The sequence below is a fragment of the Lactuca saligna genome, chromosome 1 (assembly GCF_052625555.1).
Source record: "Lactuca saligna cultivar CGN05327 chromosome 1, ASM5262555v1, whole genome shotgun sequence".
Classification (NCBI taxonomy): domain Eukaryota; kingdom Viridiplantae; phylum Streptophyta; class Magnoliopsida; order Asterales; family Asteraceae; genus Lactuca; species Lactuca saligna.
Genome location: NC_136417.1, coordinates 2,757,967 through 2,783,652, shown reverse-complemented (window position 1 = coordinate 2,783,652; position 25,686 = coordinate 2,757,967). Strand labels below are relative to the sequence as shown.

General features: G+C 35.1%; 1 protein-coding gene and 2 long non-coding RNA genes across 15 annotated transcripts; all 3 read right to left on the bottom strand.

Annotated features, from left to right (window-relative positions):
• Positions 1 to 23: 23 nt before the first annotated feature.
• Positions 24 to 2,505, bottom strand: LOC145028288 (uncharacterized). 3 transcript variants are annotated; one of them, XR_013675990.1, is made up of 7 exons: positions 2,071 to 2,505; positions 1,875 to 1,981; positions 1,219 to 1,528; positions 1,001 to 1,109; positions 829 to 916; positions 487 to 611; positions 24 to 274 (listed from the first exon to the last, which is right to left on the bottom strand). It is a non-coding gene; the product is annotated as an uncharacterized LOC145028288 (long non-coding RNA). The 3 variants fall into 3 exon arrangements; XR_013675974.1 differs by having other exon boundaries at positions 1,001 to 1,106; positions 2,071 to 2,504; XR_013675983.1 differs by having other exon boundaries at positions 1,001 to 1,106; positions 2,111 to 2,504.
• Positions 2,506 to 5,983: 3,478 nt separating this feature from the next.
• Positions 5,984 to 9,470, bottom strand: LOC145027656 (uncharacterized). 11 transcript variants are annotated; one of them, XR_013675555.1, is made up of 9 exons: positions 9,126 to 9,468; positions 8,895 to 8,972; positions 8,626 to 8,804; positions 7,852 to 8,410; positions 7,420 to 7,484; positions 7,233 to 7,347; positions 6,602 to 6,672; positions 6,152 to 6,508; positions 5,984 to 6,082 (listed from the first exon to the last, which is right to left on the bottom strand). It is a non-coding gene; the product is annotated as an uncharacterized LOC145027656 (long non-coding RNA). The 11 variants fall into 11 exon arrangements; XR_013675629.1 differs by having other exon boundaries at positions 5,984 to 6,508; positions 7,852 to 8,010; positions 8,105 to 8,410; positions 9,126 to 9,466; XR_013675780.1 differs by having other exon boundaries at positions 5,984 to 6,508; positions 7,852 to 8,271; positions 8,364 to 8,410; positions 9,126 to 9,466.
• An 8,374-nt stretch (positions 9,471 to 17,844) lies between these two features.
• LOC145027498 (uncharacterized) lies at positions 17,845 to 21,804 on the bottom strand. The gene is made up of 5 exons (XM_078976916.1): positions 21,493 to 21,804; positions 21,010 to 21,081; positions 20,832 to 20,914; positions 20,478 to 20,680; positions 17,845 to 18,165 (listed from the first exon to the last, which is right to left on the bottom strand). Exons 1-5 carry the CDS (start codon positions 21,702 to 21,704, stop codon positions 18,046 to 18,048), a joined length of 690 nt encoding a protein of 229 aa, XP_078833042.1. The 5' UTR covers positions 21,705 to 21,804; the 3' UTR covers positions 17,845 to 18,045.
• Positions 21,805 to 25,686: the final 3,882 nt, after the last annotated feature.

Here is a 25,686-nt window from a genome sequence, read left to right as displayed (position 1 = left end):
TTTATTTGTATTATTCAAATATATTGTTGAGAATGTCTTACTTTTATTTGTGATATAAATTTGTCTCGATCCAACATATATCAAATACATTGTCAGTCTCAAAATCAGTTTTCCTTTATATCATTTTCCACCGAACCTGATACCCTAAATATCGTCCGATTTCAAAACTAATTACAACCTTTCCAAAAGGTTTTCCGCTGCATCAGTTGGAAGTTCAACCCCTAGTTAGTTATAACCTCTGAAACAATCTTTTTTCTGAAAAGGATCTTGATACCTACACAAGATCTCAAGATCAAAATTCTACAAAGTTTTCAAAGATTCTAGAAAGACTCTTACAAAATTAGATTTCAACAAAAATTTTCAAACAAATCTTTGTAAAAACGTCGTTTCTACAATCCTAGATCATATTAATGATGTAGGATTTCAACAAAAAAACGTCTCTAAAAATAATCCATGCAAGAGTTGATAATAGTTTGTAAATGTTACTTGTTATGCAACAATGGAGACAGTGGTTTCCTTGGTGACCCAGCAGCATCACTGAAGTCTATTTTCTTCTCAATGGGACTTCCCTCTTTAGGACACGGACTTGATTTTCGTTTAAGATTTTGCACCTAAAACAAAAATTACATCAAAAGCATAATTAATCATTTCGGCGATCATGATTATGAGACTGGGCATTTACGTCTTTTGCACAAACTTGAGATTCAGAATGAGTGTTGTTGAAATCAGTTCCGGTCTCGGTCCAATGCATGCCAAACACTAGACAACCTGTTCTGTTATGTCCTGTCTTGTGTAACAAACTAAACTGGGTGGGTTGCAGTGTGTTACCTTGTTGGATCGTTGCTATGCTTCCCACCAGAATCAAGAATATGGCGTTTTCTTTGTCTAAGATGTTTTCATCACACAAGACTATAACCTACTCGCATCATAATTGTTTAATATTTCAACATTTTCATAACATGGTTGTATAACTCGTGACAAAAAGGTAAAATGAGAATACCTCCTCTTCAGCTTTTGTGAGATTAATCCTTAAATGGTCTTTATGTTTCTGCAGCTTTTTCATCTCCGAAGCCACAGCCAAAACTACTTGTGTCGATGGCTTCAACCTACTTTCATTTAAAGTTTAAACAATATCAGTATACATGGTTTGTTTTTTTAATTTATTCATTTAACCTATTTTGAAAGAAAAAAAAAAAAAAAATGAAAAGAGAGGGTTACCTATCCCATATTTGAAGAATCTTTTGGCACACATCAACTCCACTATTCGCCTCCAAAAATGAGTGAGCTGTTGATGCAACTTCATCATTGTTGATCAGAGTTGAGAGCAATGTAACAACAAGATCTTCGTCAGCCTTTCATTAAATAACACGTTTATGATTATTATCAACTATGTCAGAAACCATGTGAGCATCTTTGCCTATTTTATCAGCAATATTTTCAACTTTTTCCGGCAATTCATTTCCTATTTCATCCACGAAATGCTCCGCCATCTCTTCCACTCTTTCCGCCACGCCGTCCACCGCCTCCTCTACACATACATACCATTTTAGTTAGAGGCCAATAAATCAAGATTGAACATTAAGAATTCTATCAAGTACGCATGGTTCGATGTTGTTTACTCTCTATGTGCTTCCTTACTGCCAAGTGGATTGGGTGATGTAGACATCATATTTTTATAGAGAAATCACAAACAAACACCAGTAAACTACCAACTACATTGAAAAGCTAGGGTTAATAAATTAGGATAATTTTTTACCCGGAGAACACGTACGTTAAGAAAAGTTTCACAAAATAAACTGTTCCAATGTACAATTACATTCAAAATATATAATTACCAAAGGTTAATTTCAAGATAAAAGAACAGATTGCTTTACCTGTGAAGGAGTAGGCTCAAAGAGGAACTCATCGGAATGGAGACCATAGTCTTTGAGTAACTCCCTAATCTCTTCTGTAGAATTGAGTGATTCTGAAATCAAAACACCTGAAAAAAACAAACTAATCGGTTAAAGGTTAAGAATTTAAGCAACATATTTTGAGAAAATAACCAAGAACGTGTCAAGGGGAATTTACAGGTAGAAAAACAACAAACGATAGAGCTCTATTGTAACACCTCAAAAGCCTGAATTGATATGCAGTAGAGAGCGGAGATGGAGACACAGGGAAGCATCGACTCCAATAGGGGAGAAAGGTGGTTGCTTTTGATCGGAGTCGACAAAAGTATTAGGAGAAATCAGAAATACAAATAATCGATTTTAGGACTTTTAACGGTGGTGTACCCATGTTTGAAACCAAAGATTTATGATGCAATCGATTCGTGAACTCGGATGTGGGCTTCGGCTGTATCTGTGGTTGAAATCGATTGTTGAACACGCACAGATTACCAATGGTTGATTCCGGTGCAGCGGAGGCATCAAGAAGAATGAAGGTGGAGACGCCGTTGGAAGGCACCGATCAGAAGTAGAGAAGCCATAACGGTGGGAACCATTTAGAAAGAAAGAGATAGAAGAGATGTCGGTGATTTAACAGAGGTATTAAAAAAAAAAAAAAAAAAAAAAAAAAAAAAAAAAAAAAAAGAAAGAGTCAGTATTTGGTTTGGTCAAAATTGCACCTTTGGTCTCTAATTTTTTTTTTTTTTTTTCACTCGGATCGTCCCTATAGTTTGATTTTGTTGCGTTTTTCGTCCCTATGATTTGATTTTGTTGCATTTTTTGTCCCTTACATACATAAAGTTAGGGACCAAACATGCATTTTTTACCAAACCATAGAGACGAAAAACGCAACAAAATCAAACCACAGGGACGATCCGAGTGCCAAAAAAAAAAGTTAGGGACCAAACGTGCAATTTTGACCAAACCATAAGACGATTTCAATAATTTACTCAATAATAAGACAAAACTTCAAAAATTGTCCCTATGGTTTTTGAAAATATCAAGTTTAGTCCTTAAGTTCAAAAACCCTCACAAATGGTCCCTGTGGTTTCAAAACTTTTAATGTTTAGTCCTTCCGTCTAACACCATCAGTTTTCTACCGTTAAGTGAGGGGCATTTTCGTCATTTCAATACTCAGGGACCATTTATGAGGTTTTTTATTTTATTTTTTTGAAAAAAAAGAAAAAAAAAATTTAAGGGTCTTTCTCTCTCTCTCTCTCTCGTTTCCGCAGCCTATCATCGTTCCCTTTTCCTCCAATCATTCCATCGTCTAATCGGAAAAGAATACCATCGAAGCAGATAACAATTTATCCAGTTACCCATTCACAACTTAATTGGATCATTACTTTGTTTCCCCAAAATCAAAATCAATATAGGAGGTGGAAGAATTACAACAAGGGTGGAGAGAGACCTGAAACGGGCCCAATTAAGAATCAGTGATGAAAGCTCCAAAAATAAAGAGACCATTTGAAAGTTCTAACTAGACGGAGAGTATGCTTGTTCCGATTACAACTTTCATGTGATAAACTTCCATTAGATAGAGTATCATGTTTGGCAAGAATCCATAAATCGCCACTCTCTCGAATGATTCATTTAATGCCCCCAAAATCAAAATCAAAACTCTAATTACTACAACTGAGATGCATTTATATTCGAACTGATAAAAACTAATTAAGTTATCTATGAATTTGTGTATAGGTTACATATAAGGATGGAAGAATTTGGGGATTTTGAAGTACCTATGATGATTGACATGATATGATCCAAGTGCCTTTTAATGGGTCTCGATCCTCGATTTATCCATGAACTTAAACAGAAATAACAAGTGAGGAACAACAATCCCTCATATCTATACTCTTTATGCTTGAATCGATCAACAACTCATCCTGAATCAATCATCAAGCTTTCAGTAACCTCACGAAAGAAACGAAGCACCCCTACCCCTTAATTCTGATTTACATAACCTGCAGGTTTCGATTTCAAAAGAACTGCAACTTTCGATTTCAAAAAACACTTCCTTGAAGGTGGGTTTCGTTTCCTTAAATGCTTGTGTTGGATTTCGATTTCATAAGCAATGATAGAGATGAAATCGTTGGATTTCGATTTCATACTATGCGTCTATCTCCCTTTTTCTTTCTACTTCTTGAGGGAGTGAATTGAAAAAAGAATGGAAGAAGACGATCTAGAAAAGATGGAGGCGTGCTGGTGGATCCAAAGAGAGAGAGAGAGAGAGAGAGAGAGAGAGAGAGGGTGTGACCCTTTTAAAAAAAAAATTTCTTTTTTTTTCAAAAAAAAAGGGTAAAGTACACCATTCGTCCCTCGTACATGTGTCCAAAAGCTCGTTTAGTCCCTATTTTCAAAAATTAACTCGGACTGTCCCTTGATTCTGTTTTTCTTGCACGTTTAGTCCCTAATGACATAAAATGACTATTTTACCCTTAATAACTTCTTTTACAATTTTATTTTTATTTACTTATCATTTTAATATTGAAAAAGAAAATGAAAAAAAAATATATCTACACCCCAACTTACCCTCCCCTTCCCTTTCCCCAGCTTTGTCTCCCTCTTTCTCTCCCACTCTTCCTCTCCATTGATCGGACATCGACCATCAATAAAATCACTACCATCGAGCCATGAATTATCGTAACCCGGTATAGCCCCAACACCCTTCATTCTCACATTCTTGCATTAGTCTGCAGATCCTTCGAACAACACGGTTACGCTCCATGGGAGGTTTACGATATTGATGTTTTCAGGAACAATGCTTCCACCATCGGCGCCTACCTATGCTGGTGGGTTGTGGGTGTTTTTTGCAAGCGAAAGGGGGCAAGTGGTGGGTAGGATCCTGTTTGGTACATTAGTTGCTTCTAGTCCGATAGTGCGTGTGGCGGATTTGGCGATCTTAGAACTGAAAAGATGAAGGTGAAGGTTTGAAACCCTAGGCGGCGTCGATCTGAAACGTTGGAATGCACACTGGAGATTAAAGAGGGAGTATTCAGATTGTAGACAAAAGAGGAAGGTTGTGGTCCGTCGATGGTGGAGGGTTGCGGTGGTGGTGGTTGTAGATTCTGGTGGTAGTGATAGTAGATTCCGACAACTCTGTTTCTTCTTACAAGCATCACCACCATTTTCCTTCAAGATTTTCCCAAATCAATTTTTCCTTAGTCGCATCACAATCTGTCACTATAATCGATGATGGTGGTGGTTGGTGAATATGTTACAGTTACTGATAATTGCTTGGCGGTAATGGTCCGACAATTATCATCTTTTTTCCCTTTCATCGATCTTTTTTCCCTTTCATCGACTATGTATGTGTGTATGTGTTTTTCTTCACTCGGTAATAGTTAATGGCAGAAAGGTTGGGGAAAGTGAAAGGGAGGGGCATTTATTTTTTTTAATTGAAAAGTATAATATAAACGTTAAATTAATGTAAAAATAAAAACAAAAGGGTATTATGGTCATTTAAAATTTAGCAAGGACTCAGTACGCAATAAATTCGTCTTTGAGGGATGAAACGTGCAAGGTTAAATCAAACGAGGGACGGTCCGAGTTAATTTTTAAAAATTGGGACTGAATGTGCTTTTTGGCACCTGCACGAGGGACGATCGGTGTAATTTACCCAAAAAAAAATAGAAAACCTCATAAATGGTCCATGAGTATTGAAATCATGAAAATACCCCTCACTTAACGGTAGAAACTGATGGTGTTAGACGGAAGGACTAAACATTAAAAGTTTTGAAACCATAGGGACCATCTGTGAGGTTTTTTGAACTTAAAGACTAAACTTGATATTTTTGAAAACCACATGGACCATTTTTGAAGTTTTGTCAAATAATAATAACTAGAGTGGAATTAGTTGTGCCTGTGTTTTTTTTTTTTTTTTTTTTTTTTTGCGTATTTCAATTTGTACCAAACCTTCTTCCCTTTCTTTCCCTTATATTGAATATGTTACCGGATTCGTTTAGGAAAACGTAATTGAGTGAATTGTTAAAACAATAACATTTAATGGAACTTTGAAATTGAAGAGCTACAACAGAGTAATCAATTACTATTGATTTCTATGAGAATTGGTTCCTATAAGATAAGCATCATGTTTGATAATTATACACCTTTTCGGAATTGTTGTAGTCATTGAAATAACAGATTCCACACACCTAGTAATAGAAATTTAGAATACTTGTTCATTCAGCAAAAAGACTTGAGAATTCGGAGTTTATGTTCACCTTTAAGAACCATAACCTCAGATTCATCATAAGCCTACAACCTTTGCATAAACTTGCATTAGCACATTAGCAACAAAACCTCTAAATAGCAAAACTCTTTCAAATAAACAAATTTTTAAGTTTTAAAAAAGAAATCATGTCCATGAAAAACCGGGGAGTTGAAACAATTAGCAAATGGTGGAGTAATCAGTAACCGTTTAAGCAAAAAAAACAAACCGACTTAAATTGGTGACCTTAGAATCTTCAATTCCGAGAAACCCAACACAAACCGGAACAAACCTACAAAAAAAATCCCAAACAATCATATTGTCATAGATTTGTGAATCGGTATTCTACAGGAGCAATTTCACTGAAAACCTGAGATTTATACAATAATGGAAGAGATCAGTATTAACCTTTAAAAATTAATTAATTTTATAAAAGTAAAGCATAAAGTAAATGGTAGCTTACCTGAGTTTGAACTGATTCGATTAACTCAATTTGGCACCCAATAGCATACACACTTATTAGTTTAGGATCATCTGAAATTATAACAAATTGAAAAAAATTCAAAAATTTATTTGTGTGTGTATGAGAAAAGGTAAATTCGTAATTTATATAACTATTAAACCTGAGGCCCCTTTGTGAATAGTGTCTGCTGTTTTTTTTTTAATTTATTGTTATTTTTTTATTTTCTGCTTTGGTTTGGACCACATCTATCTTAATTTTCAAGTGAATGAATAATGTCAATTTGAGAATGTCCATTTTGACCTTCTGTCTAAAAGGGATGCTAAACAATAACTCACTGTTTATATAAGTCTCATAAGAAACCTGTATTGCTCCTTACTCATAAGAAACATAGCATGAGAGACATACATTCAGATAACTACAATGCTTTATTTTTTTTTGTCCATAGCTGTAAGCTTGTTATAGGAGGATAAACATTGGTGGAGGGTCTTGGGTTTTAGAGCTTTAGATGGATATGTACATTCAAAGAAGACCAATAAAAATAACTCTAATTTTTGCATGTGATTCGAATCCTAATCACAAATTAAATAAATCTAGAGTCATTTTTTTTAAAGCGTGAAAGCTCTGTTTGTACCATTGCTCATAATTATGACAAATAACTTCCTTCTTATGTTACTGAACTCAAAAAAATGATTCTGATTATGTTCACCATGTGCATAGTAACAATTCAAACCTTCAACATTTTCAACCTACATAAAAGGATTTTAACATAAGCAAGAATATCGAAAGTAATAAAAAAGGAACATGAAAAGAGGTCAAACTTTTACGTCCTCATGTGCCTCTCCAAGGGCTTTTCCGTCTTTCTTTCTCCTCCAACTATGACCATCTTTACAAAAAAAAAAAAAACTCAGGACCTTGCTGTCAAAGAGAAACAAATAACCACCTATATAAACATGTAATCAATAAGGTAACTACAAAATATCAGTTTTAATACTTAGCAAGAAAGTGTAACAAAATGAAATTTGATATGCTTTTCGAAGTTTCCATTACTTCAGAGCATAAATGTATGTGAATCATCATCAAAATTGATGCTAACTTTGTTTCATGGATTTCTTTTTTCAATTTTCTTTTGTGGTAAAAGAGTTTGCATTTGAGGTAAGATATTTAACAAATCTTAGAGCTGAAACCAATGTTTTCAAAATTTGGTATGTGGATGAAAAGGGTAAATTCGTAATTATAACTTGAAAAATGACCTTTCTTTCATATGTGCTGGAGCATGAAAGCACTTGTATGTAGGTTGGAAAAGAAAGAGATATCTGGGAGTTTTCTATCGCAACCCCTTCAATAAACCATTTTGCCCAAAAAGCTAACGGAAACACAAGGCATCAGTTTTGGTCCTTCAAAACGATGAACTGCAGGAAGCAAAACAACCCATTAACCATTAACCATCTTCCTTTCCAAAAAGAAAAATCGAAGAAATGCAAGAGGGAGAATCAAGAGAGATACCTGAAACGAAAGGGCAGCCACACAAATAGAAGATGTTCTTACCTGAATACTTTCTAGTAATTTAATTGTTAAGACACTGCCAGGTTTTTGTTGGTGATCTACCTTTCACACTCGAAACTTGGTAAGCCATGCTATTTGTAATACAACTACATTTATTTAATCTCTGGCTGCTTGTTTATTTTTATCATCATTATCAAAAAGTAATATGAAAGTGTGTAAGAAGCCTGTGTAGTCAATGATGGAGTAGAACTAATCTTACCAGTTCTTTGAGGCATTTCATCAAGCAGTTGTTGTGCATCTTCAAATCTGCCAATTATGAAAATATATATATATATATATATATATATATATATATATATATATATATAATAAGCCCCAAATTAGTTTCTTTTTTCACAAAGAAGGTTTGTCCAAAATTACATATGAGTTCATTATGTCAAAATAAAATAACCGACTAAAATATGGAGTAGTTGAAGATGGAACTCCAGAGAAGAAGTAGGAGAGGAAAAAAAGAGACAAACCTTAAATCAACATGCATGAACTCTGTCAGTATGAATTGGAAGTGTAAGTGTAAGAAGGCATGAGGGAACATCAACGACTTTCCAGGTGTTGACCGTGTTATCCCAAACAACAATCAATGGACATATCTGGCTTTGTTTTCTATCTAAATCGATCTTATCTCTTCGTCCTTTTGTATCGCCTGTCAATCAAATTAGGAATTTTGATTCAGAAGTGACAAACTAAAAGTGTTTTTTTTTTTTTGTCATTTAACGATGAAACGAAGAACTACCTGTTCGGCGGTGAATTCCTCCGGAACATCGGAGTCGCTATCTTGTCTTCCCGACATCGATTTGATTTATCGCAGAAACTAATAGGATTTACGATTTAGTAAAAATGTAAACTAATTTCATTACAAACGTTTATCAATCGATAGAACCCATAAAATAATCTAACAGAAACCCGTGAAAAGAATTAAAGCTAGGAAAAAAATTGACATCATGAAAATGAAACAAATACGAACCTTAGCTGTGGGGTCGAACCGGTGTTGTTGTGGGGTGCGACTTGTCTCCGGCCAGTGGCTTCACAGGGGAGAAGATGGCTAACGGCGGCGAAACGATCGACAGAAGCAGCAATGGTACAAAGGGTGTATAAGGTTTATTAGGATTGTTAATGTCTTCGGACAAGGGCAAAATCAAAGACAGAAGATGAACAAAGAGAGAGGTAGAGAAAGACAGAAGATGAAACTGAAAGTGATGCAAGAAAGAGAAGCGCAGGAAATTGCAAGAGACATGGAAGCTTTCCTGACAAAATTAAGAGCAAATTGAGATAAGAAGAAAGGGGCGAAGTGAAAGACGGTGGTCGGTGGAGTTAAAAGCGGTGAAGAGAAAGTTATAAAAGGGCAAAATAGTAAAAGTATGATGGTGTTAAAGTAAGAATGAGAAGTTAAAGCGGCAATACGAAAGAGAAAAAAAGTTATGTTAATCAAGTTTTTAATTAATAGTACATAATAATAATAATAATAATAATAATAATAATAATAATAATTCAATCAAAATTGAATGAAAGAACTATTCATAGAGGAACTAACTAGGGATGTAAATGGAACAAACGGGGCGGAAATAGCTCTCATCGCCTCGTCCCCGAATCCCTCGGTTACCTAACCCCGATCCCACCACCGTTCCCCGTTTATGAGCTTAAAATTGATTTTTATTAAAAAATATTATATTTTGGGTTTTAAAAAAACTACTTTTCATAAACTAATCCACAGCAAACATCAAAAGTTAAATCACACCAACGTCATAGCAAATATCAAGTTAGCTAAACTGAAAATTATCACAACAATCATCAATTTAGAGCAACTTAAATCCAATATCAATTCGGTAGAAATCAATTTATAAATTAATTCACTACTTCTAAAATTCAATTTCAATTCAGAAATCATAATTGAAATAAGCACACTATCAATAGAAATTAATCCGAAAATCATACAAACTAAAAAACTGAACTGGACTAGAAATCATTGTCTCGTTTGAGTTGGACCAAAGAAGAAATTACCAAAACCGTCACAAAAAAAAGAGTGCTTAATGTCAGAGACAATAAGAACTGATCATTGGCTCTGGAGGAGGAAGGTATGTCGTCGGCAAGTAGACGGCGGCAAGTGAAGTCGAGCAGTACTCTGTCGTCGTTTCGTTCGTGGTCTTGTACTCTTGTTGCCGACTCGTTCGATTGCAATAAAGGGGATGTGATTCAGTGACTCAATGAGTGTAGTTTGTGAACTGTGAGGAGTTAATACGGAGAAGAAGATGTGATTGCTAGAGAGTACAATCGAGAAATCGGGAATTTGTTAGAGAGGGGATGAGAGAAGTCAACGTGAAGGATGAAGTCGTATGCATGAAGTAGGATTGAGGAAGGAAAAGGAATGTAGGAAACCTAAAACTAGATAATCTATTTTCTATATGTATCTTATATTAAGTATATTTTTTATAACATACAAACGGGCCCCTGCAGGAGTACGGGACAGAAATGCCCACTCCTGACCCTGATCTCGAAAATAAACGCGGTTTAATCCCATCCCCCTCTCCCGCTCTCACTCCCGTTTTTTTTTTTTTATAAATTAGTCCCGACGGTATCAAGGTCCCACGGGAACGGGGGTCCCACGGGGGTTTTTAACATCTCTAAGAGCAACAATCTTTTTATCTTATTATATAATCATACGAAAAAAAAACATATAATAACATTATTGTATTTAAAGTTCATATAAAAAAAACTAAACCCATCACTTTCGAATTATTTATCCTACGCGATCATTTTTTGACTTGACTCTACTCTACCGAATTTGTTGGACCATTTGTGATGTGTATAGAATTCATTGATGATTAACATCGATTTATGTAGTTCATTTGGTTTATCTTTGACTCTTAAAAAAATTATTATTTCAAAAAAATATATTTAAATTAAAAAATTCTTACATTTACATTTTTTTAAATACCCAAAAACGTTTTATTGAAAAATATTTCGATTCAAAGCTCTAATAATTTGTTTGAAGTATGAGATTAAAGGTATAAAGATAGAGAAGGGGTGGCCCGGAGGACGGAGGGACTTACATCTTTGACTTGGTACAACAATGAGTAATCTAGCTACCGGATGTAAGATAACTGTGATTAGTGGAAGAGAAACACCCATCAACGGCGGTGAGTTTTGGCAGTGATACGGTGGTGGTGCAGGAGAATGAGGAGAAAGGGTGAAAAGTGTTTTTATGGAGAGTGGTGATTACACTAAAAGTGAAAATGGAACTTGCCATATTCAGATTCAGTAACTGTAGCTACTGTATGTATCCTCTTTTATTTCATAATTTGTGTAACATCCTGACTCCCATGTATAAATTTTAAAGCTTTTAATTTCACATTTTAGAACCTACTCGATGAGTTGGTTGCCCCAACTCGTCGTGAAGAAATTGATCAAGCCGCGTGGATTTTAGAATATACTCGATGAGTCGGTGGACCCAACTCGATGAGTAGAGGTTATGCATGGAAACCCTAAATTTTAGGGTCTATATCCTATTTAAAGGACCTTAAGTCTTTTCCCCCAGCCATCGTTGCCACTTTCACGTCCAAAGAGCAAATCCTAAGCAAACAAATCCATATTTTGAGTGTGTGTGAGGCTAAAAGTGTGTTTTTGGTGCATTTCTTGAAGAAGCTTGAAGGTTGAGGAGCTTGGATCAAGAAGAAGGTTGTAGATCCATTATCGACTTAGTGTTGGCAACCAATATGAGGTATAAAGCTAATACCTTGACTTTTCATTCCTTATATCTCTTCTTATATAACTTTATCGGCATTTTGGTGTAAAATGGGGATCATTCTCGGGTTTGAGCTTGTCACAAGGATATGGTTTGGATCTAGACTCCTCTTGGCCCTCTTTGACATAAAGACTCAAGGTTTATGAAGCTTTGGCCCTTCTTCATGCCCTAAACTTCTTCATATACTTAGTTTTGGTGTTTTAAGCCTTTTGAGACCTTGCATGCACATAAAGTTGGCAACTTTACGTTGTAACTTCACTCTAGAAAGCTAGATCTGGAGTTTGGAGCTATGAACTCGACTGGAGTGAGCTGAATGTGAATTGGATGAAGGAACTCGACGAGTTGCATAGTCAACTTGATAAGTTGGTTAGGGTTTACCCGCTTTCTGGATTCTGAGTAAACTTGACGAGTGGGTAAGATGACTCGGCGAATGGGTGAGATGACTCGGCGAGTTGATGAGGGTTTTCCCAATATTCTGGATGTTGCATGGACTCGATGAGTTACTTGGTAACTCGACAAGTTGACTGGGGTTTTCGCGGATTTCTGAGTTCTAAAGGAACTCGACGAGTCTATAAGCTGCACTCAACGAGTTGGGTCACCATGGACTGTTGACCTTGACCATTGACTTTGACTTTGATCAAGGGTTAACCAAGCTTGACTTCTGAGGGTATTTTGGTAATTTTGGAATTTATGGAACTGGATCAATGGTGGTTGTAGATGTTTGATTTTGGAGTCGTGCTTTTGGAATTTGATCTTTTCAGTTCAGTACAGTTCGACATTGTGATGTGAGTTGTCCTCACTATACTACTAGGATCGAAGGCACCAATGTCGTCCCTTGATTGTTATCCTGGTTATTGCATGATGATATGATATGTTAGGGACCGGTTAGATCGGTATCCTAGTATATAGGATGATGATATGTTAATGATTTGTTAGGTCGATATACTGGTATATAGGATGATGCTATATTAGTGATCTGTTAGATCGGTTTGACTGTTTGTACATGCTAGCTAGCTTATGATATTATGTGTTGATTGTGTATGTGGGGTTGGGTTGAGGCGGACTTGCTTTGTGCTGAAGGCCAACAAACATAGGGCGGACCAGATAGACTGTAGACCCATTAGGGTATATCAGTTAGGCCGAAAACCCGGAGAACGGTCCAGACAGACTGAAGGCCCGGGTGGATGGACCAGACATGTTGAAGGTTTTGAGAGTGGGCTAGATAGACTGCAACCCCGGTAGGGGCAAACCAGTCTTACTGTAGACTCTATATGCATGTTGTTTACTTGCTATGATATGGTTATGATTTATATGGCGTTGGTATTTTGGGGAAACTCACTAAGCTTCGGGATTACGGTTTTGGATTTTGTTTCAAGTACTTCAGATGATCGTGGGAAGATGAAGGCATGATCGTGCACCTCCTCGCATTTTTATGATTTTGACTTTGGGAAACTCTTATATGAAACTATTTGGAAAACATTTTGTAATAAATTTTGGTTTTTGAATGTTGAAAAAGTTTTAAATTTTCATGAATTTTTATGGATGTTACAGGTTGGTATCAGAGCCTTGGTTTGAGTGAATTAGAGGAAAATCATGTGAATCCAGTCTCAAACTAAGGAAAAGATTTTCAAAATAACTTTCAAACGGTTTTCAAAATACTAAAGGAGTATGCGAAGTGTACAATCAGCCGGAGCTGGTAAGTAGAACCTAAAATACCATACAGTTATATGATATTGTTAGAACAACTTGCTAGTGATAGGCAAGGGATCTTCAGGAATTGCATGATAGAATTGTTTGATTATGTGATTCCTTAGTTCCTATAGTGTTTTCTTGTTTGAATGTTGTGTGACTATTTTGCATGTGAATTAGCTATTGAGTGAATGCGCTAAGTTACATGCTACACGGGTTAAATGATGTTAGGATGAGTCCAACCGTTGTAGGATTGAATCTCTTAGTCTAATCTTGTTTAAGTTGTACGATATGTGATTGTATTCATGCAATAGTTACCCAACACCAATGGAGGGTCGGGTGGCAGTTGTGGTAGGATGAGTTGTGCAGGGTCAGACATCCAGTTATGAGATATTTAGCCTTCCTCTAGGGGCGAGGATTGAGTGTTCGCCTATGTTTGAGTATATTGTTAGGGCGTTGTGATGACACTTGAGACAAATATGGGTAGGTGTGGAAGGTAGTATAGGCTCGTACTACTGAAAGCACAGGACCCATACGCGTAGCAAGGAAGTCACAGCCCCTAGGGATTTGTTGGGAGTTTGTTCCTCGTTATTATATAGGATGTTTGATATTTGTCTAGTATATTTTCAGCATGGTGGTTATAAGGCGATTTGTTACCGGATCTGGGTCGGAATCAAGAGCTGACAGTCACGGTAGACCAGTAGTGCCCGAGACCGTTGGCTAGATCCGGATGAGTTGGACGCTAGGATTCGGGAGATCATACAGGATGAGGTTGCTATACTGTTTCGGGCACAAGTATCAGATATGTTTGGGTCTATCAAGACCGTCATGGTTGAGTACTTTGATGAGCGTTATGTAGCCATTTCTGAGACAGTTACCGATGCATCCTCTGCCGCTGGTGGTGGAACTAGTCGGGCTTTTTAGTACCGGGACTTCAACAACACGAAGCCACCAAATTTGATGGGATTCAGGACCCGATCATAGCCATGAGGTGGCTATCTGATGTGGAAGGATGCTTCTTCACATGCTCATGTCCTACTAACCAGAAAGTCAGGTGTGCTCCGAACCTGTTGAGGTCCGGAGCAAAGGACTTGTGGAGATTGATGACAAGGTCATATATTGATAATCAGAGAGCTACGGTTTCTTGGGATCGGTTCAGGGAGATGTTCCACGCTAGCTATATTCTGCGGGTTGAGCGCGAGCGGCTGGCACATGAGTTTTTGGATCTGCGGCAGGTTACGGAGTCGGTGATGGAGATCACCCGTATGTTCACTGTGAGGGAGATGTTTTGCCCGAAGTTTTATTCCAAAAAGGCTCAAATGACACGTTATTTGAGCATGCTCAAGATTGACATTCTTTAGTTTGTTGCTACCCGACGTTGTGATACATTGCTGGAGTTACAAGAGGCCGCTAGGCGGCGTGAGTTGGAGATTGAGTTACAATTGCAGGAGCAGAGGCAGGCCCCAACACAGTCGCAGTCTGTGCCAAAGTGGTCCAAGACTGCTAATTCTAGGTCTGGGGGCCAAAGCGGCCACAATTGTGGAAAGTGCGGGAATAGTAATTTGGGAGTTTATAGATCGGGTAGTGTGTGCCGCAAATGCGGAAATGAGGGGAATTTTGCGAGAGATTGTCTTCAGTTAGACAAGTTAAGGATATGAGGATCTGTTATCACTACAATTAGGTTGGTCACGTGAAGACCAACTATACATTGCTCGCTGCCCGACCGACGTAGGCTCCAGTGCCGGCTACATTGAGGATTACTGACGGGAGACAGGGTAGAGCAGAGTCCCCGAGGGATCAGGGACGTGCCTTTCAGCTTATAGCTGAGGAGGCCAGGGCAGCACCGGATGTGGTGGCTAGTGTGTTTCCATCCTTTTATCTTATTGATTATATATGTTTATGCTTAATTTGTTTGTACCTATGTTAGGTACGTTTTTAGTGAACTCCTTTCTTGCACTGGTATTATTTGACACTGGGGCGAGTCGGTCATTTATCTCTCGATCATTTAGTAGGGAGATTAGTTTTCCTACAGGAGAGCTTGAGTGTCCATTGCGAGTCTCTATTACCAACGAACACGGGATTTCTGCTTCTTCACTCTATCGGGGTTGTGTTCTGGAGATCTTCGGGGTATCCTTCTTGATAGACTTGATTCTAATCCTCATAGGAGATATATGTGTGATTGTGGGTATGGATTGGCTGAGTCACTTCGGTGCCATGATTGACTACGAGGGTCTGCAGGTAGTAGTTCGAACCCCAAGTGAGGGAGAACTTGTTATCTACGGTGAGAGCACCAGGTTGGGTTCAGGAATTTGCTCAGCTGCTAGGGCTCGACCGTATATTCAGCACGAGTGTGCGGATTACTTGGCATACGTGACTGATACACGGGTCATGTATCAGGTCTTTGAGTGCCTCCTGAGACACAGGTCGAGTTCAGGATCGACTTAGTGTCAGGAGCGGCCCTTATCACCAAGGTGTTGTACCGATTGGCACCACCCGAGATGTAGGAGATGTCATCTCAGCTATAGGAATTGTTGGGAAGTAGTTCATCCATCCGTGCAGTTCCACGTTGGGAGCATCGATTCTCTCTCTTAGGAAGAAGGATGGTTCACACCGGATGTGCACTGACTATCGGGAGCTGAACAAGTTGACGGTAAAGAACCGTTACCCCCTCCCATGGATAGATAGCCTTTTCAATCAGTTACAGGGAGCATCTTGGTTCTCCATGATAGACCCAAGGTCCAGTTACTATCATGTTAGGGTTAGGGAGCAGGACGTGGAGAAGACCGTGTTCCGGATTCGTTATGGACATTACGAGTCCGTGGTGATGTCGTATGGGCTCACCAACGTACCGATAATATTTATGGACCTGATGAATCGGGTATGCAAACCGATGCTCGATCGCTCGGTCATTGTGTTTATAGATGACATATTGGTGTATTCCAAGACTAGGGAGCAACATAAGGAGAATCTCCGTGAGCTATTGGGAGTTTTGAGACGATAGCGACATTATGCCAAGTTCTTGAAATGTGAGTTTTGGTTGCGAGAAGTTCAGTTCCTTGAACATATCGTTAACCAGGATGGGATTTTGGTCGATTATCGACCAAGATTGAGATAGTTATGTAGTGGGAGGTTCTAAAATCTCCCTCATATATCATGAGCTTTTTGGAATTGGAAAGGTATTATTGGAGGTTCATACGGGATTTCTCCAAGATTGCAGTACCCCTCACTCGTCTGACGAGGAAGGGGTGGAGTTCCGATGGGGACCTGAGGAGCATACTGCATTCGAGACTCTGCGTCAACAACTGTGCAAGGCACCGATGCTAAAACTCCCTAACGGAATGGAGGATTTTGTGGTATTCTATGATGCATCGATCACCAGACTGGGAACAGTCCTTATGCAGAGAGGATGGGTGATATCCTATGCATCACGACAACTAAAGTTGCACCCATCCTTTCTGCACGAGACGAGATACCCTACACACGATTTGGAGTTGAGAGCAGTGGTATTCGCTCATAAGATTTGGAGACACTATATCTATGGGGTCTGTTGTACCATATACACGGACCACAAGAGTTTGAGACACATCATGGATCAGTCGAACCTGAACATGAGACAGCGCAGGTGGCTAGATGTAGTCAAGGACTACGACTGTTAGATCCTTTACCACCCAGGTAAAGCGAATGTGGTTGCGAACGCCCTGAGCCGCAAGTCAGTTGTATCTTCTATACCAGCAACATGTGTAAGGATATATGTGGATTCTCCACTGGTAGGATTGATTAGGGAGGCCCAGGCCGAGGTTGTACGATAGGAGAACTGGAAGTTGGATAGGATTAGAGGTGAGATCACCAGATTTGTGTAGGATAGTCGGGGATTATTGACTAAAAATTTAGCGCCTGTACTTTGTATTACTTACTCCTTTGTCTCCCAAAAACAATATATATATATATATATATATATATATATATATATATATATATATATATATATATATATATATATATATATATATAGTTATAGTTATAGTTATATAGTTATTATTGTAATTTGAAAACTTAGAAATGCTCCTACATTTTAAAAATAAAATAAAATACTTATAAAAAAAAGAATTAAATGTAATCCATTGTGATCAACTGATCATATTCAAGTCCATATCTGTTATGGTACATAGCACAAATATAAATATATTTATTTTTTTTACCTTAAATGATTTCAGTAAGTTCAATGACTAAAATGCAAATTTATAAGTTGTGGGACTCATAAAAAGTTGATAGGGTCTTATGATATCAATCACATAAATTTAAATGTGCCATGAGGAAAACATACAAAAATTAAACGAAATGAAAGTGAAACCAACAAATGAAACCTACAATCTTAGATTACCCTAAAATTAATTTTTATATTAATAGCCACAAGAATCAAAGTTGTACAAATATGGTCACTGGATTTTTATGTATCTCATAAATTTGTCGATTGTGTCTTCACATCTGCGCTCACGTCATTTGTTTTCGTGGTAGAATTTCCTTGATTTGTCTTTTTGTTGAACATATCCTCCACTTTTGCTTCCATTTCATCCATCTGCAAAAATAATTTTATTTTTAAGTTAATAATTTATTTTTATGATATAAGATATTATACAAATTTTAATTAAATTAAAAACCTCAATATGGATGATTGTAAATGTACGCTTATAAAAAGTGCATGATAGACATTGCTACGATTGTTAAAAGAATAGAATTCTACAAACATTACTGTATCCCCATAATACAACCATCAGTATTTTATTGTATTTAAATCAAAAACTTAACATATTATCTCTTAATATTAAAAAAAAAACTGTAATATTTTTTGTTTATTATAAACCATTTTATGTTCTGATCTTGTTTAAATTAATGTTTCATGCCAATTTTATAGCAATATACTTTATTAAAACCATAATATTTAAAAACGCTTTTATTGACATGTCTTTGAAACAAGTACAATGCACTCATTGACTAATCTAAAAACTTTATATATATATATATATATATATATATATATATATATATATATATATATATATATATATATATATATATATATATATATATATATATATATATATATATATATATATGTTCAGGTTCATTTAAGACCATTCTAATTTTGTGAGACCGTGAGACCAAATCTAAAAATAATTTTAAAATACAAAATAAATGGAAAAATCCAAAAATTCTTTTTTTTAAATATTATTTTCGGAACTTGAATTAACTAGTAAAAAAAATCCATTTTTTTTTTGAAAAATAAGTGAAATATTCTAATAGAATATTACACTGATATATTCTAAAAAATAATTTTACAATGCAGAATAAATAGAAAAATCTAAAAATTCTTTTTTTAAATATTATTCTCGGAACTTGAATTAACTAAAAAAATTAATAAATGCGTCTCACGGTCTCACAAAATTAGGCCGTCTCATATGAACCTAACCCTATATATATATATATATATATATATATATATATATATATATATATATATATATATATATATATATATATATATATATATATATATATATATATATATATATATATATATATATATTGGAACATGACATAAGTTTTCTAAGATTTTCCTTAAAAAGGTGCCAAAGTTATTTTGTCGCTTGGGCATGTGCACAGACCCATGGGAGCTACTATACAAAAGAATCTTCCTCAACTAATGTAACTAATTCAATTGTCTGTTTTTTTGTTTTGTTTTAAATTATTAATGCACAGTTGTGTTTTCTTATTTAATCCATTAATTTCAAACATTTTAAAAGGTTTACTTTTGCGACAAATATAACTTCAAGTTTGATACAATTTATCTAGATTATAACTGATGTACACCATATGTTGGCTTTTTTATGGTCTCCCTAGGGACAAAAGGTAATGATAAAATATCATGTTATGTGGTTTCAACTTTAAACATCATCATCTTAAACTTTCCTACTATTTTTTTTAGAACTACATATCAAATACCAAACATGTTAAGACTGATTTGATACCGTCAAATCATAAGATTAAACCAAAACAAGCATCTCATGTTGTGATAACAAGGTTTTAGTAAAAAGTTATTTACTTAAACACATTATATTATTTTAAATGTTTAATGGTTAGTCCAATAAATGAATGTTGCACTAATTATTTGATTTTTTTTATCCATAGTCATTGTAAGAAAACATAAATATTAGAATTACGGAAGACAATAATTTTATTTTCACATAATTATAAATCATAGATCACCAACCATGTTCTTTTGATTTTTTTAATCTCTTAAATTTTAGTACAAGTATCGTTTTTTATGATAAAGATAAAAATATATGCATTTAATTATTTAATTGTATTGTTTAATGACTTTAATCACTAAATCTGACAAGATATCCGTCTAATTATTTAAATATCACATAATACTTAAATAACCAAAAATTTAAAATCTCATTGGTAGGTAGCAATTTGCATGTGGAGTCCATTAATAATTTATTTGTTGGATATATCTTTGGTAGGTAGTATTCATGAAATCATATTATTATTTTATTAGCTATTTAACTTAAATTTTTATTTATTTTTTCAAGAAAGAAATCGTCTCATAATCGAATTAATTATAGTTCTTTTTAGCAAATCAAATCTTAGAGAACTATAAGTATATACATAAATATTTTAATATAATACTAGCCGTTTAATCAGTGAAAAGTAGTTATAAATTTATAAAAAAGTTTAGAATAACAAACATAAAAAGCTAAAAACTTAAAAAAAAAAACTTAAAGTAACTTTTAGATAATAAATTTTTTGTTTAAAATAAAAATTTTAATCTCATATAATTATACCATAAATATAACAAATACCGAAAGAGGTAAAAGTAACGGTTACCTTATCAACTATATCAGAAACCATGTGAGCATCTTTGCCTATTTTATCAGCAATATTTTCAACTTTTTCCAAAGTTGATTTTAAAACACTGCCTTCCGGCAATTCGTTTCCTATTTCATCCACGAAATGCTCCACCTTCTCCGCCATCTCTTCCACTCTGTCCGCCACGCTGTCCACCGCCTCCTCCACCTTGTCCAGCTCCTCTGTATATATATATATATATATATATATATATATATATATATATATATATATATATATATATATATATATATATATATATATATATATATATATATACTTCTTAATCTCAAAATATTAATCTATATACTTCTTCTTCCAAAATGATTTTACCTTTGAATTTCGCAAATGGCCCCCATTTATTGGTGAAGAAGGGTACGATTACAGCCAATAGAAATCCAGGAGTCCATGCTGGCCTGCAAAAATATAAATACTTTCTACCTGTTATTTAATTTAAAATTATATAAAAACAAAAAATATGATTAAATAATTAGTATTTTAAACAACTAACCAAGAATCGGGCAAATGAATTCCCAAGGGGAGGAGATCTCCGATTTGGTCACTGGCATAGACGATAAACTCCCTGAAATTTTATCTTTTTGTATTCATCATACCAGAAACACATGTGATAACATTATTGTATTTAAAGTTCATATAAAAAACTAAACCCATCACTTTCGAATTATATATTTTACGCGATCATTTTTTGACCCGACTCTACTCTACCGAATTCATTGATGATTAACATTGATGTATGTGCTTCATTTGGTTTATCTTTGACTCTTAAAAAAACATTATTATTTCAAAAAAAAAAATTAGTAAAATAAAAAAATTCCGGGAAAGATCGTTGCATTTACATTTTTTTTAATACCCAAAAAGTTTTATTGAAAAAGATTTCAATTCAAAGCTCTAAGAATTAGTTTGAACTTTGAAGTATAAGATTAGTAAGATATATAGATAGAGAAGGGGAGGCCCGGAGGATGGAGTGACTTACATCTTTGACTTGGTACGACGACGAGAAATCTGGCTGCCGGAGGTGAGATACCTGCGGTTAGCGGAAGAGAAACACCCATCAACGTCGGTCAGTTTTGGCAGTGATACGGTGGATATGGCGGTGGTGGAGGAGGATGAGGAGAAAGGATCAAAAGTGTTTTTATGGGGAGTGGCAATTACACTACAAGTGACAATGGAAGTTGCCATATTCATAATTTGTTTTGGTTTTTAAACACGATCAAGATCCGAAGCTACTTATAGCCTTATAGGTATGAATTAATGGAAGATGATGAAAAGTTGAAAAGTCAATGGGGACGTATACATATATTAAAACGTGCATATAAAAAACTATCCACTTGTGCTGCACGATGCATAGAAGATAGGGTTAGTTTGGTAATTTTATATGTTTATTTTCCTTATTCTTCTTTTCTTTTCTTTTCTTTTGTATCTATGGTGATAAATTAACTACAGAATCACAATTACGGTTCTCATTATGGTTTGATAAGATTAGACCAATATCGTTTGTTGAATTCACAAGGATATATAACTATTATATACAGTGTTTTTGTAATTGGTTTTTGAGGTTATATTTTGTTGCATGGTTCTTTTAAATAACATCGTTGATATTGAACTATAAAATATAGGCATGCGCAAACGAAGTAACGAACCGAACCGATCGGAATCGGCCTGACCCGGGAACCGGCTTCGGCCGAAATTAAGAACCGAACGGTCCTGGTTTTTGCCGGGTCTTTTATTTTGGAACCGGTCTTCGAGAAATAGCAACATATTTTTGGGTTACGGTTTCGGTTTATGTCTGGTCCTTGTCGGTTTTAGTTTAGTACATATTTGTGTGTACTAATTGTTTGATAAATGATCTATAGATATTGTTTGTAATTTTGTAAAAGTGTTGGATTTTGTTTATTTTTTTTTTGTCTTATTTATATATATATATATATATATATATATATATATATATATATATATATATATATATATACACACGTGTGAATAAAACTGTATGTCTACATTTATATGTTACTATTATGTTTATGATAGCTAATTAAAGTTGAGTACCAAATGACTTTTAAGTTAAAAACTTGTCAAATGTTGAATGTATTATTATTTTAGGAACATGCACTAATTTATGAATGTAATCTACATAAAAAAGCATTTGCTGGACAATATATGAAAAATTACAAGTTTGATATTACCAAAAAATAAGTCAATTTCTCTCTTTCAAACAACCATTGCACCATCATTAACTATTCAACATTCAAACATTCAACATTGAAAATATACTTTCAAGTTTTCCTAAAAAAAAAAAAAAAGTCTAATATGTGGATTCCAACATCTATTTGACATTTTGACTAATTCTCCGATCTCTTCCCCATTAGCTTCAAGTTGTATATAGCATCCACAAAGTTTATATATAATACAAAAGAAAAACATTATTACTTAATAAAATTTAACAATTACTAATAAGATGTTAAAAATAAGATGGAACAAGTATTAGTGTATTACCAATAGCGAGGTCATCGCCAACTAACACATCGTGCACTTCGTCATAGTTGATGGGTTTTGGTCATAAGACATCCTATGTGCTCATACAAACCCTAATGCTTGGATCTAGGTTTCTCTATTGTACATGCTTTGAATCCAAGACTATAAACGCTAATTCTAGCATATAAATAATCATATTAACATAAGAATGGGTTTAAGAACATACCTTGATTGTTATATAGCAATAACAATCCCAAATCTCCTTGTATTGACTTTGGAATGCTAAGAGTCACAAGTGTCACTCCTCTAATGGCTTACAAACACCAAGAGCAAATGGAGAAGGTATAAAGAGAGAGGAGAGAGGTTAGAATTCGTCCTTAGGACTCCTTGGGAACAAGTACATGAATTCTAAGGCCTTAGGGTCTTTATATAGGTGTAGAGATAAGGTTTCAATCATTATTCTTATCTAGTTGCTTATCCACAAAGCAACCATAAGATAAGCCTTGAAAACCCTTATCCTTTATCCTTTGGACGATATCAAGGATCCTTATCTCCTTGAATTCGTTCAACCCATATTTAGGATAACCATTACCATATTTTGTAACTATCACATAATTACAATTCAGCCCCTCTAATTTAATTAATTACACTTGATCACAAAATTAATTCCTAATTAATTATTGACCAATATTAATTAAGCAAATACGATTTCTCCTTTAATATATTATTCTTATAACATATTAATAAATCATAATAACCTCTCTCTCTTTATTTATTTCTCCAATCAAGTTGCTTTGGTGAAGGCAACCCAAAAGGACCGTGCACCATCGGGTCAAGTACATACCAAAATAGTTATGGACTTAGACACTAATCCAACAGTCTCCCACTTGGATAAGTCTAATAACTATTCTGCGTATGACTTCAGATCCTGATCTGCAATCGTAGCTTTCCAAAGCCGCTGTCAACTCTGATCCTATCAGATACGCGTGTCCTTAGATAAGGGATCATATATTCCTCCATTCTAGATATCGTATGAGATATGATTTCAAATCATTCTCTTTGTACTACTTCTCGATTTCCGATTTATGACGACATACTAATTGAACAAATCAAATTAGCCCTAACCCGGCCGAGCATTTACGTTTGTCATCACTAAACCATCGAGGGGCCCAAAGATATCGCTTTTATCCTACCTTGGATAAAAGGAACGGATAAACTTTGATACAATGCTTGCTTGCACTAACTAATCAAATCACACACAACAATATGTTTTATAACACCAAGTTACTAGTGCGTTTATATATTATCAATGTGCAACCGATTCGCAAGATACAACTCACACATCTCGGTTTCAAGAATATAAGATGTTATCGTCTCACCAATCACTCGTAATACAATTCATGGAGTGATCCAAGTGAGCGTGGGTTTAATCCAATGCTCAAATCATATTCATAAGCAATCATGAACGTTGCAGCAAACATTTGCTTATGTCTAATACTCTTCTAGACAATCCATACACCAATTCACGACAGTCTTCATTCATATGTACTTCCAACATATGAACGACTGTGGCCCGTTCGAATAATTCAATTATTCTTAATAAACTCAATTATTCTGGAAGTCAAAACATGCAAAGTGAAACACAAGAATAATACTAATCCTATATGGCCTCAAACCTTTGAGTATAAATAAAACTCCTTGTATTTATCACCATATTGATTACTCATTATTTGTCGTTTCGGGTAATCAACTTCTTACTTGAATTATTACACTTGTCCCATGCACCTAGCATGCACACAATGTTTACCTATAGTTCTTACTTTTGTGAAATAGACAAATTGCACACATTTCCAATCATTCTCATTTCACAACTCCAAATCCATTTTCATAAGTGAAAGAATATCAAATTCTTGTTACTTATAGAATATGCTAGATTCTAACATTCTATGCAATGATTCTTTCGTAATGTCACTGCACCAAAGTCACAAAGACTATTGCTAATGATGTTACAAAATCTTCTATCGGAGATTGTTACAAGACAATTCCTTAGATATGATGTCTCTCACTCAAAGTACATTCCTTTGAACATCCTTTTGCATAAAAGTTTCTAATCCAGTCATAGATTTTCAATATTTACTTCCTAATATGAGCACGCTTCCATATTTTCCTCATGACAACTCATTCTTAATAGAATCTTTTCTATTTGTAATGATGTCAATATGGTCCATTAATACCATGCTTCCAACTACTCACAAGCAACCAATCCTCGTCGAACTTTGGATTGTTCTTTGATAGTTGTTTAATTATTTTAGTCAAAACCAATTCTAGTCCCGTTTTCCCTCTAAATGTGCTAGACATTTGGAAAATTTTAGAATGGTCAAACATTAAAGCATTTGCAATCGATCCTATACCCGAAGCGTATGGGACACGACGCATAATGTTTTATTTGCTATGTTCTCAAAATTCGAATTGTGAAGAGGAATGCCGTAATCATAATCGAAATTTTAAGAACACACTATGTACCTTTGACTAAATTTATCAACATTTCTCAACCTAATCCTTTAGATTTTAAATGAAGCATAATATTCTCTCCCTTAATTATAGCAAAACAATTTTACAACCCTTACGACTTTGCAAGGTATAACGCTTGTTTTTCTATAATTAATATTGCCAACTTGCAATACTTTCCATAATA